Genomic DNA, 16544 nt, shown 5'->3' with positions numbered 1-16544 from the left:
GACCTCACAGGGGGTCCTTTATCCAGGACTTCTAGAGGATTCACTGCATAGTATGTTGGGGATTGCCTATGTGATTTAGAACTGAAAAGAGAAAATCATGTACTGAAGTCTGCAGCTCTCTACCCCCAGCTGCCCTAACAGCACCCTCAGATGTCTCAGTGGTATCGTCCAGAAACACAGGGAAGCACAGATATAACCGCACACACTGAGTTTCACAAGCTATACAATCGTAAACCACCTGTTGTCCTTTGAAGGGAGGAGAGTCCTCTCTTATGTAGACTTGCCCAACGGTAATGGGCACCATTTCTTTTAAAAAAAAAAATTTATTTATTTAAATGAGTCAGATTTTCCATCTGCTGGTTCACTCACCGGATGGCTTCAATGGCCAGGTCTAAGCTAGGCTGAAGCCAGGAGCTTCTTCCAGGTCTACCTTATTGGTGGCAGGGGCCCAAGGACTTGGGCCATCGTCCACTGCTTTCCCAGGCCATTAGCAAAGGAGTTGGATCAGAAATGGAGCAGCCGGGACACAGACCGGTGCCTATATGGGATGCCGGCACTGCAGGCAAGGGCTTTACTTGCTACATCACAGCACTGACCCCTGGCACTAATTTATTTTTAAGGTTTATTTTTATTTAGTTGAAAGAGTTACAGAGGGAGGTAGGGGAGGTCAAGACCAGAGAGTTCTTCCATCCACTTGTTCACTCCCCAAATGGCCACAACGGCCGGAGCTGAGCTGATCTGAAGCCAGGAGCCAGGAGCTTCTTCTGGGCCTCCCACATGGGTGCAGGGGCCCAAAGATTCAGGTCACCTTCAACTGCTTTCCCAGGCCATAGTAGAGAGCTGGATCGGAAGAGGAACAGCCAGGACTAGAACTGGCACTCATATGGGATGCCAGTGCTTGAGGCCAGGGCCTTAACCCAGTACACCACAGTGCTGGCCCTATTTCTTATTTTTTTTTTTTTTAGATTCATTTTTATTTATTTGAAAGGCAGAGTTACAGAGAGAATAGAAGAGACAGAGTGATCATCCATCCACTGGTTCACTTCTCAAATGGTTGCAGTGGCTGGAGCTGGGCTGTCTGAAGCCAGATACCAGAAACCAGGAGCTTCTTCCAAGTCTCCCACATGAATACAGGGGCTCAACCACTTGGTCCACCTTCTACTGCTTTCCCAGGCCATTAGCAGGGAGCTGGATAGGAAGTGGGGCAGTTGGTTCTCAAACAGTCACCCATATAGGATGCAGGCATCTCTGGTGGAGGCTTAACCTGCTATGCCACAGTGCCGGCCCCTGGCCACCATTTTTTTTTTTTTTTAATTTTTGACAGGCAGAGTGGACAGTGAGAGAGAGAGACAGAGAGAAAGGTCTTCCTTTGCCGTTGGTTCACCCTCCAATGGCTGCCGCGGCCGGCGCGCTGCGGCCGGCGTACCGCGCTGATCCGATGGCAGGAGCCAGGAGCCAGGTGCTTTTCCTGGTCTCCCATGGGGTGCAGGGCCCAAGCACCTGGGCCATCCTCCACTGCACTCCCTGGCCACAGCAGAGAGCTGGCCTGGAAGAGGGGCAACCGGAACAGAATCTGGCGCCCCGACCGGGACTAGAACTCGGTGTGCCAGCGCCGCTAGGCCACCATTTCTAAACACTACACAGAACTTCTCATGCATTGTCTGTGTGAATTTCCAACATCTCTAAAAAAGGGTGTTGCTCTCCCCAATTTATAGAGAAGAAACCGTCTCAGGTAGCTTCCTTATTCTCATGATTGACTCTGACCCTAAGCCCTGAGTTCTTTCTGTCCCAGTAAACCATCCCCATGGCTACACTGGCCACCAGAAATATAATGACAGAGAATTACAGCTAAGATTTCACACTCTGCCTCCTGGTGGAAGCATCTCTCAGTAGGCAGAGGAGGGTACACTAGAAATCCAGTTAGGGTCAGTGCAATTTGAGTATCGTTGAGGCTCGGGGTTTAATGGAGGGCCTTGTAAGGGCTTAGTAAGGCTCTGGGCCCTGGGTGAAGTGATATTTGGAGTGTGCAGCATCGTGGAGGCACATACATGGCCTGGAGGCCACATGAGGGTTTCCTTTCCATGGCCGTTGATTGATATATCCTAAAGGAATAACCTCCATTTCAACTGTACTGTAAGCTCTTAGCTTATCTGTTTCTTTTACTGAACTGTGAGCTCGTTAAGGGGAGAAACTGCCTAGTTTTCCCAGGTCTGATGCTGTTACTGGGATATAAAAGCATCACAATTTGTTGGTTTGATGAGTGAATGACAAGTCTGCCAAGGCAAGGTGCTCAAAATGGCACAATGTAATCAGCCTTTATTCCACCATCAGATGGCTACCTCACCCCGTGTGATGTTGTATCCTGGTTGTTTATATAAGTAGGTCTTCAAAAAGTTGATGGAAAATGTGCATATCTTAATTCGGTTTTTCTGCAAACTGTTTGAAATACCCTCATAGACTCTCTGCTAGTCATTGGCCTTCCAGAAGGCTTGACAAAGGCCAAAACCTTCCTGCAATGATCTCAAACCTCATAATTTTCAGGCCCCAAAATTCAAAGTTAGATTTAATTTAGGTATGTGCCACCATACCCATGACCTTTGACACAGTGTCTCACACAGAGCAGGGTCTTTTTTTTTTTTTTTTTTTTGACAGGCAGAGTGGACAGTGAGAGAGATAGAGAGACAGAGAGAAAGGTCTTCCTTTGCCATTGGTTCACCCTTCAATGGCTGCCGTGGCCGGCGCACCGTGCTGACCTGAAACCAGGAGCCAGGTGCTTCTCCTGGTCTCCCATGTGGGTGCAGGGCCCAAGCACTTGGGCCATCCTCCACTGCACTCCCAGGCCACAGCAGGGAGCTGGCCTAGAAGAGGGGCAACTGGGACAGAATCCAGCGCCCCGACCAGGACTAGAACCCGGTGTGCTGGCGCTGCAGGCAGAGGATTAGCCTATTGAGCTGCGGCGCTGGCCCAGAGCAGGGTCTTTACACACTCATGTTGAATGATTGCATTGAAGACACAGTTGAGTACCTGTCTCTAATGGTTCAATCTTTGTGAGATAATTCTTGGTGAATTCAGGTGATGAAAGGAGAAGTCAGGATGGTGACAGAGACAAGGCAGATAGAGTTGACCAGGATATGTCTACTTCTAGAATGTGGGAGGTGAGAGAGGAGGGCGAGGAAAAAGATTCAAACACTGTGATCTCAGCTGATGGATTGAGGGATTTAGCCCAAGAGAGAAATGGGGAAGTGCTCCTTCCCCACAACCCTCTCATCCTCACTTCAATTTGAGTGTGGACAAGTGGTTCCCCATGAATTTCCAGCTGAGGGGTTTCAGGCAGCAGATGGACAGGAGGGGACTCCAAAAGGGGCAAACAGACAGCTTCACCCTCATCTATCAGCAGAAGAGCTTGTCTCTGCCAAGGAGGACGGGAAATTTGAGCTGCATGTATTTTTGGTTGGTACAACTTGTGAGTGCTCTCATAGCAGGCTTGTTTGAATGGCCCATTCCATAACCACCCACAGCTTTTCCAAATACACGGTGTCTGTAGAATGTTCAGGTTAATGCATGAGTCCGGAGCCCAGAATGTTGGTGCTTGGAGAGACCGAGCCTTCTTAATAAGTCATCTTGGCACTCTGTCAACAAGTTCATTTGCTTTTCTAAGAAACTAGATTAATACTTCCTGTACTTTGTGCTATTCACAGATCTACCATGCAGTGAGAAGAGAAGAAACAGAAAATCCAGTTGGATCTCTTCTCCGGTTCTTCACAAAGCTCCCAGCCTCAGAGACAGCTCATGGGAGGGTCAGCCTAGGTCCCTGCCTGAAGCAGTGCGTCCGAGACACTGTGTGTGAGTATCGTGCCACCCTGCAAAGGACCTCCATCTCTCAGTACGTCACTGGTTCTCTCCTGGAAGCAACCACGTCTTTAGGAACAAGAAGTGGTCTTCTCAGTACTTTTGGAGGTTCCGCTGGACGAATGATGCTGAAAGGTAATGTCTGAAATGTCAGTTTTAACTTTTCACCTTTGACCACAGAGACGAGGCTAAGTTAACATCTGTGCAGCTCCTGCTGGGAAAGTGAGTTCCCTTGTCAGTGACTCTAAGTCATAGTATCTGCGTTAGAACAATGCAAAAAGGTGGTCCCTTATTAAAGCCCCTTCAGGTATAAATACTCTAAATTATAAGCATTAACATTTTGAAGTTTCTTTTTCAAAAGAAGTAAGTGATCCCAATACTGTCTTTATTGTTTTTTGATGATGAGCTATTCATTTACTTACTTTTGCTTATGTAAAAAGAAAATATTTTGTGTATTTCATATATACAATTTTAAGCCCATAATGATACTTCCTACCCTCTCCTTTTTTCCTTTTTTTTCTTTTTCCTTTTATTTTTTTGTGATAACATCTTTCAGTTTACTTTATAGTCAGGCTTAATCCTCCACTAAATAAATTCAACAAGTAGAAAGTAGAAAGATCACTGTACCACAGGAGTGTAGACAAGGGTTACAGACAATAATCAAATCTCAGGTTGTCAATTTCACTCATGTATATTACATTTTTTGTACTTTGATTTTTGGTAGCTAATATATAAAGGAAGCATGTGTTATTTGTCTTTTGGGGTCTGGCTCATTTCACTAAGCATAATGGTTTCCAGTTGTATCCATTTTGTTGCAAAAGACAGGATTTCATTCTTTTTAATGGCTAAGTACTATTCCATTATGTATATGTACCACATTTTCTTTTTCCAAATGGTTTCTCCTAGTAGCAATCTGTGATAGATGTTAATTATTGTGATAAAAATGCTAGTAAATAGTATGGTCTTGTGGTCACATTTAAAACCAGTGGTGATCAGGAACACAGTAAAACAAATCTCCTTCATATGCTGAATCAGTAGATTTCTATTGGCCAGAAAAGCCAAAGGACGTCTTCTAGCAACTCCCATCTTGAAGGACTAGATGGCAGGCAACTTGCTGAAAATGAAGGCCACAGGAAAAGGGGCTCCTCAGCACCTGAGTGCCCCACCTGCTTCCCATTAGTAGCAGAAGGCGGGTCAGAAATGGCAGTGCACCGAGGAGCCGTGGAGGCCTGTGCCCTGAACAGCTGTCACAGGCCGCTGGGCAGTCTTCCCTGGCAGGGGACTGCCAACCAGACTGGGACCATGAACTCAACTGAGCCATTCCTCAGTATACACATATTTTGACACACCGTGTTGTACATGCTAAATATGAGGCTACTTTAGAAAGCTTGTGGGAAAATGGAATTAAAAGTATGAATTATTGTTTTTGAACCCATAACCTTTTCAGGAGACGCATTTTCTGTGTTTGAAGAAAAAAATGTGTTCTGCACCAAGATCACCTCATACTTTTTGTTCCATTTTTTATGAACTTTTTGAAGTGTTTTCATATATATAATTTTTGCAAAAATATTTTTAAACATTTAATTTAAATGGTTCTTTGGGTCTTTGCAGTCCCAGAATGTTCACAATCCACATATCCGCCATTGGGTTGAGCTCTGATGCTCATCTCTTGGCCGAGGCCCTCAAGGACCTGCTGGCTGCTAAGATTTGCTTGTCTGCTTCTTTCATCCTTTGGTGCTTATCCTGTGGCATAGATCTGGCTAACACCTTCCAACTTTGAGTCACTAATGAAAATCTGGGAGGGGGTGTGCATAATATACCACAGGCTCCAGTTTATAAATGGGTTGTGTTCAGGAAGTTCATTTCTCCAGCAACTTAGAATACATTCCTGGAGAAGCAGTTTTAAATGTCGTGATTTGGCTCCCAGACTTTAGTCTCCAAGACCTCTTTGACTGTAACGCAGTTGAAATCTGCACAACTGTTCACGGAATAAAGAGAAAAGCACATTAGTAGAACACTGAGTCTCAACCTCCAAAAATAATAACAAAAACAATAATAAAAATAAGTAAGCAATACAATGAAGACATTTGTTATTGAAGGGAAATATTTATTTGAAAAGCAAAGAGACAGATGGAGAAACAGAGCTCTTCTGTCCATGTTTCATTCCCCAAATGATCACAACAGCCAGGACTGGGCCAAGCCCAACCCAGGAGCCCAGAAGTCCATCCAGGTCTCCCACGTGGGTGTCAGGGACCCAGGTACTTGTGTCATCACCTGCTGCCTCTGAGGGTACAAATTAGCAGGAAGCTGGATCGGAGGCAGAGGAGCCAACAACTTCCATATGAGATACAGAAATCCCAAATTGTGGCCTAACCTCTGTGCCAAACACCCACCCCGAGGGAAATAATTTTATTTAAAGATGAATTAAGAGTTAAACTTTTATTGGGGTTTTGAAACAAATTTTTAGCCACTTCAGAGATTTTAGATGTTGATAGCTATAGTTCTTTGTTGTGACTAATTATACTTTGAAACACATACCTGTATGAAAGAATAAGAATTTTTTAAAAAGAGGCTTATCTATTTGAAAGGCAGAGTCACACACATACACACACACACACACACACAGTTCATCCAGGTCTCCCCACATGGGCTCAGTGGCCCAAGCATGCCAGCCATCTTCTGCTGCTTTCCCCCGGTGTTTTAGCAGGAAGCTGGATCGGAAGTTGAACAGCTGGGACTTGAACCAGCACCATATGGGATGCCTGTATTGCAGATGGTGCCTTAACCTGCTGTTCCACAACACCAGCCCCATATCAGAATTTTTTAATTAGATTCTTATAAAGGAATGAAGAGCTGAAGGAGCTGCACGAGTTTCAAATTCCACCTGCCCCCTGCCCTGGCCCCGAGACAGAAAGGGGAAGGAAGAGGATCAAAGGAATGAGAGGACTCATGTTTGCAGTGGGTGAAATTGGGACAGGTGGAGAAAAATTAGGAGGGAAAAGGCAGATACTGTACAGCTTCCCTTCCAGGAGGCACTCAGAGCAGTCAAAAGCATAGACACAAAGCAGGAAGGTGGTTGCCAGGGCTGGGCCAGTGGAGATGGGGAGTTAGTGTTTAATGGACTAGAGTTTCAGTTCGGCCAGACGGAAAGAATTGTAGAGAGCGATGGCAGTGATGGTTGCACAACAATATGAATGTACTTAATGTCACTGTACCTTTAAATCTGCTAAGATGGTAAATTGTATAGTGTGTATATTTAGCCGCATCAAAAAAAAATTAAAATTTTGGGGGAAGGGGTTGGTCTCTGGCCCAGGTGTATTCAAATGTTAGCACTCTTCTTCGGGAAGTGGTTATGATTTCACGATGGGAAGTGGAGTGGCTAAGGGAGGTGAAGCTAGGAGAAAATGTCCCGCCAGTTGCACCTCACCAGCCGGTCAGGAGTTAGGGAGTCAAGGCGCGACCCAGCAGAGGTGTGCATCCCTACAGTTGACTCAGCACAGTGTGGGGGAGAAGCAGCAGGCAGGACACACCCCCGCCTGTCCCTCTGCCTTCGGACCATCAGGGATGCTCTATGGAGTGGCAAGTTGCCAAACTCTGAGAGACATTGATAGGAATCACTGATGAGCAAGGGTGTGCCCTTGACCATGCGGTAATGCTGTCTCCAGATGGAAAGTTCACACCAGCCAGTCAGTGTGATGCAATTAAGATCTTTCTTCTTCCTGTCTCTGGCCCTGTGCCCCTCACCCCATTAACCTCCTTAGACTCTCAGGACTAGTGTCTTGTGGCAGTGGTGGGCGAAAGAAGCATTGACTTCAATAATCAGGAAGAAGTTTTCAAATGCATCACCTGCTTTTGTTTCGTTTCTGAAATTTTACCTGCTGAAAATCACAAAAGCAAAATCAAGTAAAAAGGAAGGGAGAAAATAAGAAATTTGGGAGTAAAGTACTAAAATAGCAAAATTAGAAAAATTAAGATTTTTTAGTTTTCAAATGTGTGTGCCAACCAATATAATGAATTTAGGATGTTCCACTCAATTTTTCCTTCTCATTGTTGCTAAGTTTATAAATTAAAGGATTAAATATTACATAAAACCAGGACAATGCTTACTCATACTTAAGTTATGTGGTAAAAAATAAAACTCCATGTTTGTTTTCAACCAGTTAGAGAGAGCAAGCGAGCTGTAATAAAGTTATTAGTCATGTGCAGGCTGTAAAAAGTCAGAAAATGAAAATAAAAAATATCTTACAGATTTAATATTCTTGAAAATAGAGAATATTTTATTTTTCATAGAAAAGTCTAATACATTTTAAGCATTATTTCCTTCCACTGAAACACTGTATACTATGTCTTTTTTCTAAAGTTAATAGCTTTAACTTGAAGACAAGAAGTCATCGTAGAGATACACAGATACATTTGAGCTGTGTGACTGTACCTCATAAATAGTTTAGTTTATAAAGGCTGTCTTAGTTGACTTCCTCATAATCAAAACAATTACCCTTACATGCCTACCAGGCAGGCAGGGCATGTGCATAGTTCTAATTCCAAGAATTAAGTTTACTTAAAGAAACAGTCTAACTTAGTAGTTGTGTGAACTTGAAATTATTTTCTTGAAAAGTATGCCTTAATGTAATATTGAGTGTGTTTCTGTACCAGTTAATGAAAAACTGTTCCTTAGCTACCCACTATGGCCTAGTGCTGTGTCACCTGTAGGAAAAATGCAGAGGGTCACACCTGGATGCCTTCTGTTTGTAAAACAGCGTGTCTCCTCCCAGAGGAAAGGCAATGTCAGGTTTCAGATTTGCTGAAGTAGTCCTTACCACCTGAAAAGAGTTCTTAAAATACTGGGCTGCTGAGTTGAAGGTGGTGTCCGTAGGTCACAGGGACAGGAAGTTTGATGGGCACAGGACAAAAACTCTGTGCCTCAGGACCCCACGTGGTCACGTATCACTCTGAAGTGTGACTCCACTCCCAGGTGTGCCCTGAGAAGTCTATACTCAGGTGTATCCTGAACATGAACTGCACACATGTGACTTCATGACCTGGTGTGACCCAAACATGGCACTTCATGACCAGGTATGAAATAACCTAGTTAGAGCTGCAACACTGGTTGTGTTCAGCTCCTTTGTATGCCATAATTTTGTGTTCAGAAGCTACTTTGTGAAAGGGAAAAAGTTGTGTCCTATTTCTTAGTGTAAGTTTTGAGAAGAAGTGAGAAAGGGAGAGGGAGAAGAAAGAGAGCTAAATCAGGTAATTAAGGGCTAGAGAAACCCTCATCAGTGAATATGGGAAGGAGAGTGGTGATGCCACAGAGGCAGTTGGGATGCCTTATGAGCCATTCGTAAAATACCAGGTCCCAGGTACAGAAGCTCAGAATGGTTCATATTCTAGAAGTTTAGATCATTATTTGAAACTCTGTACTCAAAGAGACAGCATTGATTAGACTCCAAGGTATCCCCAAAGAACTTACTGAATAGTTAAACTGAAAAATAGTGCTAAAAGATGACTTTCCAGTGTTGGTAATTAAATGTTCCAGAAAAGCAAACTGGAATAAGAAATTATTGTGCTTATCATGAAAGAGGCAGATTGAATTATAGAATAAAGAGCATAATTACCTTGAGTGAGTCAAGAAATACATCTGAACTGGAGGGTAAAGGGAGAGGTTTAAGAGCGGTACAGGCAGGGCCGGCGCTGTGTTGTACTCAGCTAAGTTTCTGCTTGAGGTGCTGGCATCCCATATGGATGCTGGCTTGTGTCCTGGCTGTCCCTCTTCCGAAAGCAGCAGAACATGGCCCAAGTGCTTAGGCCCCGCACCTACATGGGAGACCCAGAAGAAGCTCCTGCCTCCCGGCTTCAGATTGGCCCAGCTCTGGCCATTGTGACTATTTGGGGAGTGAACCAGAGGATGGAAGACCTCTCTGTCTCTCCCTCTCTCTGTCTGTAACTCTACCTCTCAAATAAACAAATAAAATCTTTAAAAAAAAAAAAAGAGTAGTATAGGCATTTAATGATGAAAGGATAACCAATAGAAAAACAAAACTAAAAAATAACTGGAATATTGGGAGAATGGTCCAAATTCCTCATCTTTCATCAAGGTGATTGGATCAACATTCTTCTTAAATGTGAACATATAATATCTGTAATCACTTCTTACAGTAAGGAGACACCTACCAAGGAAAACATGTACAACTAATTAACTTGTTAGCTTCCACCTTTCTATACTGCTTGACTTTTAATTTCTATTTGCATGTAGTCCATTTATGATTTTTAACAAGAAACACTTAAAAGCCTATGTGAGGATTTTGATGGATTTTCAATCCCCTTATTTCCAATACTTTTGTTTTGCACAGCCACAGTAAAGACTATTTGGGTCTTTTTTTTTAAGATTTATTTGTTTACAAGTCAGAGTTACACAGAGAGAGGAGAGAGAGGAGAGAGAGAGAGAGAGAGAGAGAAAGTCTTCCATCCATTGGTTCACTCCCCAGTTGGCCGCAATGTCCGGAGCTGTACCGATCCAAAGCCAGGAGCCAGGAGCTTCTTCCGGGTCTCCCATGTGAGTGCAGGGGCCCAAGGACTTGGGCCATCTTCTACTGCTTTCCAAGTTCACAGCAGAGAGCTGGATTGGAAGTAGAGCAGCGGGGTCTCGAACCGGTGCCCATATGGGATGCTGGCACTTAAGGCTAGGGCGTTAACCTGCTGCGCCACAGCGCCTGCCCCCAGGTCTTATGTTAAAATGGAAATAAGGCAGAAGAAGAAAGGAATGAGGGCTTTGTTGAAGTAAGACTTGGAATGAAAAAATGTTATTTTGGTCTCTCTATCCTGTTAGGATATTGAGCCTCTGTATTGCTTTATGGTTACAAGGGATTGAACGTGAGTACCATTCTGTGTTGGGTTTGTATCTTTTTTTAAAAAAAAGATTTATTTATTTATTTGACAGGTAGAGTTACAGACAGTGAGAGGGAGAGACAGAGAGAAAAGTCTTCCTTCCGTTGGTTCACCCCCTAAATGGCTGCTACAGCCAGAGCTATGCTGATCCGAAGCCAGGAGCCAGGTGCTTCTTCCTGGTCTCCCACATGGGTGCAGGCATCCAAGCACTTGGGCCATCCTCCACTGCCCTCCCGGGCCACAGCAGAGAGCTGGACTGGAAGAGGAGCAACCGGGACTAGAACCCGGTGCCCATATGGGATTCTGGTGCTGCAGGCAGAGGATTAGCCAAGTGAGCCGCAGCGCTCACTTGTATCTTGACAATAACCCAACAACACAATGTCATCCAGAGTCGATGACTTTGCTTCTCTGCGCTTCAGTTTCAGTATCTGTAGAATGGTAAAAAGAGCAACAGCCTCATAGAGTTGTTTTTAGGATTAAATGTGGCAACATATAAAGAATTCAGCACAGTAGCTGATACCTAATATGTGTTCAATAAATCTTATGAAGATGATGATGTTCATGCTAAAGATGGTGGTGGTGGTAGTGGTGAGCATTGAAGGTAATTTTGCTGTCACCCTTGATTATAGCTCCTTGAAGTATTAGCTCTGCACTGTTCTTGGTTTCCAGGCTGTGTTTTTAGCTCAGTCTTAGATGCATATCAGCAGGAGAAGAACTCTCTGGTTTCCTCAGGCTGTGGGCCCAGAGCACCAGCAGCTTGTGGGACAGTGGAGAGCTCTGCAGTGGCTGGAGGCCCCTCCACTGTGTAGCTCCTTTAGCTGTGTTCTGAGGGCTGCTGCATTACGCCACTTGTTGCTTCATTCATTCAACCAGTATTTCTTGAGTACCCACTGTGTGCCAAGGATGTAACAGTAAACAAAATGCAGACCCCGCTTTCAAGGAATTCTTCCGCTAGTGAAGGAGATGCACCAAGAAGCATACAAGGTTAGAGTGGTATAGCGTGAGACATAGGGGCCCAGGGGGAGGTTTCTGGATCATCTTGATTGAAGTCTGAAGTTTCTAAAATGAAGAAGCTGGAGAACTGTGACCCGCTGGTTACAGGGCAAAGAGACCCTGACTCACATTATGAAGCTTCTGTGGTTTCTAAGTCATTCTCTGCTGAGAATTCTCCACTCCTTCCAGGGCAGCGAAAATGCTAAGTATTCACTTCTGATATTTGGAGCCTTGTGTGTGTGTGAATCTGTGATTAGCATACAACTTGGTGTTCGAGTTAAAATTTGTACGTTTTTATGAAGATGAATTACTCATTACCATCATGAGATTTTTTTCAGTACATAAAACTAATCCTTTTGAGTATTTCTAAGTTGTTTGTTATTTTAAAAGACTAAAACTCATTTGAAAATGAGCTATGAAATTCTTAACCATGGGAACATTTATAGAAGATAATGGGTTATGCTTATAATCTGTTTATAATAGCATGTGGGTCAGTAGCAAATATTTAAGAGGAAAAAAAGAGATGATCTCAAAGCAGCCTGAGTCATTATTTAAACTTCTGTTGGAACTGAGTCTTCAAACCAAGAAATAATAAAGAAGTTGTAGTAAAAGTTAATAAAAGGACATTTTAAAGGGTATTGGGTTTTGGTGGACCAAATTCTATCAAGATATTTTTAGCATCTTCAGGAACGTCTAAAATGTTCTGTCCACTGAAAATGCATATTTGGTACTTTAATTCTTCTTACTCTTGTATTTCATTATAGCAACAGTCTTTAAAAAAATTCCATATATTAATTCTGCAAGTGAGTCTATGAAGGCCTGAACAAATGTATGCTTCCATCCCTCTGAGGCTCTGTCTGTGAATTTTATAGTCAACAGAAACACCTTGAGTGGTGTGGTGGGTATTTTATCCCTGTGTATACCCAGGGCCACATTTTTGCATTAATAAGCAAGTTCATCTATAACCCATTTCAAACAGATATTGCTGTGAATGATCTGGAGTATGAAGGGAAATGGAGGAGAATAAAATGTAGCTAATAGCTCAAAAGATCTGGACTCCTAGGCTACCAAATGTGGATGTACAGTCTTTAATTGGGGTTGACTGGCTAGGAGAGACCAAGCCAGTATTATTCCCAAACCTATGTTCTTATTTTCTTTTTAGAGAGAGAGAGGTCTTTCACCTGCTGGTTTGCTCCCCAAATGGCCACAGTGGCTGGAGCTGAGCTGATAGGAAGCCAGGAACCAAGAGCTTCTTCCAGGTCTCCCATGTACGTGCAGGGGCTCAAGCACTTGAGCCATCTTCCACTGCTTTCCCAGGTGCATTAACAAGGAGCTGAATCAGAAGTGAAGCAGCAGGGACTTGAACTGGAGCCCATATAGGATGCTGACACCCCAGGCAGCAGCTTTACTGGCTATACTGCCAGCCCCCAAACCTGTGTTCTTAATCACTAGGTAACATTGTAATGTTATCTCCCACTCAGGGAACCTCCTTCCTGGTGTGTGTGTGTGTGTGAGTGTGTGTGTGTGTATGTATGTAAATATGTACGTATATACAGTACAACATGGAACTCCAGATTTCAATACAGTTTAATTTGACTACAAAAACAGCCATTTCCCCACATTCCTCTTGCCTCCTTGCCCTAGGGACTTTCAAGGACGTCAAGGATCTCCCTGAAAATAATAGCCTTCCATTTTTTGACATGGGCACCTATAAGGATAGTTGGGGGATCTTTCCACTTTGAACTTCTTCATTATAACACAGAATCAATCAAGTGAAAACAAAACAAAACAAAACAAAACAAAACAGCAGCTCCTTTGGGTTAATGGACCAAGTCAGTGTATTCCACTTTGCATGACAGTGCTCAAAAAATGGTTGTTGGGTAAACGAAGGGCTGAATGTGTGAACATGTACCTAGCTCCAGGCTAACACAAACTTAGTTGCCTGTACTAATTTGATCTTGTGGGCATCACCAAAATCCAAAGGGAATTTATCAGCAATGACTCTTTTTATTTTTTTTTAAAGATTTATTTATTTATTTGAAAGAGTTATGAAGAAAGAGAAGGAGAGGCAGAGAGAGTGAGTCATCCATCTGCTGGTTCACTCCCCTGTTGGCCACAACTGCCGGAGCTGTGCCGATCTGAAGCCAGGAGCTTCCTCTGGGTCTCCCTCATGGGTGCATCTTGGGCCATCTTCTGCTATAGCAATTTCATCTATAACCCATTTCCTCGGCCATAGCAAAGAGCTGGAGCAGCAGTGGAGCAGCCGGGACCCGAACCGGTACCCAAATGGGATGCCAGTGCTGCAGGCAGCAGCCTTACCCGCTATGCCACAGCACTGGCCCCAACGGTGACTCTTTTTAAACATGATGTACAAAAATTATTTGGACTGGTCCTAGCCCTGTCCTAGGTGTAACCAAAAGGAGATGGCAGATCCAATGAGAAATATATGGGGACCTTTCCACCTTGGATCTTCCTGGCCTCTGAGCAGTAAAGTCCTGCCTATTTGGGAGGTGTTAATTGGACACAGTGAGGTAACCAGCCATGGAGTGACCTCTCTGATCTGTTTCTGTGGTCACCCCAAGTGCCCTCGTGCTCCTGAGCTCATTGGCAGGTGCTCCTGGTAGCCTCATCTTGGCGCAGGGGGCCCACACTGCAAAGGAGACAGAAAAGGAAAAGGAAGGAAGTGGCCCCCACCTCTGCATTAGCCCTCCTTAGGAGGGTCTGGGGTCTTTCCCCTATTCCAGTGTTGATGGTGCTTCCACTGTCCAGGCCTCAAGCCAGGAGAGGGGTCTCCATTTCCTCTATAACTCTGGGAAAGGCCCTCTTTCTCATGTTTGGCACACACCATCACATTAAAAAAAGGACACTGATGGTAGAAATACATTTATTTCACAAATTGTTATTAACACCTACACGACTGGGGCCCAGAATAGAACAGACATTGCCCTCACCCACATAAAGTTGAAAGATCAGCAGAGATTCAAGTAATCACAAAAATAGCTGACAAATTGTAGTTGTGGCATATGCTACAAGAGAAAGGGACATGGGTCTGGGAGGGGAGTTTTGAGGACTAAGGGTCCATTGAATGGTAACTAAGAGGAGCTGGAAGAATGGGCAGAAGTAGTCGTATGAGCAAAGGCCTGGAGGCAGCAAGGAATATGGCAGGTTTGCCACTGGGTGCAGGAGGATGACAAGCTAAAAGGTTCATTATGCAAAGAAACTGTGGAGAAGTCATAATCACTAGCACTGGCAGGTATTGGGCACTCACTGGGTGCCGGGCACTGTGACCAGCTTTTTTTTTTTTTTTTTTTTTGACAGACAGTGAGAGACAGACAGAAAGGTCCTTCTTCCATTGGTCCACCCCCCAAATGGCCACTACAGCTGGAGCACTGTTCCAATCCAGAGCCAGGAGCCAGGTGCTTCCTCCTGGTCTTCCATGGGGGTGTAGGGCCCAAGCACTTGGGCCATCCTCCACTGCCCCCCTGGGCCACAGCAGAGAGCTGGACTGGAAGTAGAGCAACCGGGACTAGAACCCGGTGCCCATATGGGATGCCAGTGCCACAGGCGGAGGATTAACCAAGTGAGCCAAGGCACAGGCCCTGACCAGTGTTTTTTAAGCATCATAAATTAAGCTTTATGTTTTTACTTTTGAAGAAATAGAGGCACAGGGGAGCAAAACAAATTGCCAGATAGCACTGGCTCTTTCTAAGGGCTCTGTGAGCAATGAGATCCTGCTGAGGTCTTATTTTAAGATTTCTTTATTTGAAAGGCAGAGTGGCAAAAAGAGACTGAGAGGGAAACAGATACGGGGGGGGGGAGGAGGGAGGGAGTGAGAGAGAGAGGGAGAGAGAGAAAACAAATGATCTTCCATCTTCTGGTTCACTCCCCAAATGCCTGCAACAGCCAGGACTGGCCCAGGCTGAAGCCAGGAGCCAAGAATCCCATTCGAGTCTCCTACATAGGTAGCAGGGACTCAAGTACTTGAGCCATCATCTGCTACCTCCCAAGTGCATTTGCAAGAAGCTTGATCAGAAATGGAGTAGCCTGGACTTGAGCCAGGTACTCTAATATGGGATTCAAGTGGCAACTTAACCCACTGTACTATAACACCTGCCCCTATCAGAGGGCTTTAAGCAGTAGAGATGCAATAAGATTGATATTTCAGAGCACAACTTGGAACAAAATCAACTAAGATCATCCCTACCTGCCTAGCCCCTCCAGCCTCTTTGTACCCAAGATAAAAGTATTTGCATTTGAAACTGTCATGGATATTGAATCTGAGATTAAATGATTGCTCTGCAGTGAAGACTGGAATGGTGTCCGTGGAAGTGCTGTTTTGAGGATTTGCGGGGAGGAGGAATGGCTCTATTTCCTGAGAACTGTATTCCTAGACGTTAGAATTATAAGAAGCGTGGGTGCAGAGTAGAAAGGGGCAGTTAGACCCTCCCCCTCCAGCCTAGGGCGGCTGTTAATGGTCGCTGTGCCCCATACCAAAGTCTTGAAATATTCTGAGTCAGAACAGTGTTTTACATCTGTCAGGGGAACAAAAACCCATTCCCCATGACCATACCCGGGGCCGCATGTGTTTTTCTTTAACAGCTTCAGTGTTTTTAAAAAAAAAAAAAAATAGGCAATTTTGCTTTCAAGTGTAGAGTTCTAGCTCCTCTGGCAACCCTGGACCATGATTCTCCTGTGCCTTGTTGGCTGGCACTGACCCACACAAGCTTCCCAGATAAGAGTACCAGCTCCATGTCCAACTCAGCTGGCGGCACCCAGCTAGTCTTCCTCCCAGCTCAGGCTCCCTGTGCTTACCTGCCTGG

At 44.5% G+C, this 16544-nt stretch overlaps 1 protein-coding gene across 20 annotated transcripts in view; it reads left to right on the top strand.

Annotated features, from left to right (window-relative positions):
- PLCE1 (phospholipase C epsilon 1) overlaps nt 1-16544 on the top strand; it is a 311578-nt gene that overhangs the window by 122641 nt on the left and 172393 nt on the right. For all 20 annotated transcript variants that reach the window (XR_016222119.1, XR_016222118.1, XR_016222117.1 and 17 more), the window contains exon 2: nt 3699-3984. Coding sequence is in view for 16 of the 20 variants with exons in the window: in XM_051823420.3 (XP_051679380.3) it covers nt 3699-3984 (286 nt within the window). In the remaining 4 variants the exon portion in view is untranslated. The remainder of the gene's footprint in view (nt 1-3698; nt 3985-16544) is intronic.

This window comes from Oryctolagus cuniculus, chromosome 15, assembly GCF_051225735.1.
Source record: "Oryctolagus cuniculus isolate XC-2025 breed Fujian yellow rabbit chromosome 15, ASM5122573v1, whole genome shotgun sequence".
NCBI classification, from domain to species: Eukaryota; Metazoa; Chordata; class Mammalia; order Lagomorpha; family Leporidae; genus Oryctolagus; species Oryctolagus cuniculus.
The sequence above is the reverse complement of the archived record's forward strand: the minus strand, read 5'-3'. Positions and strand labels throughout refer to the sequence as shown.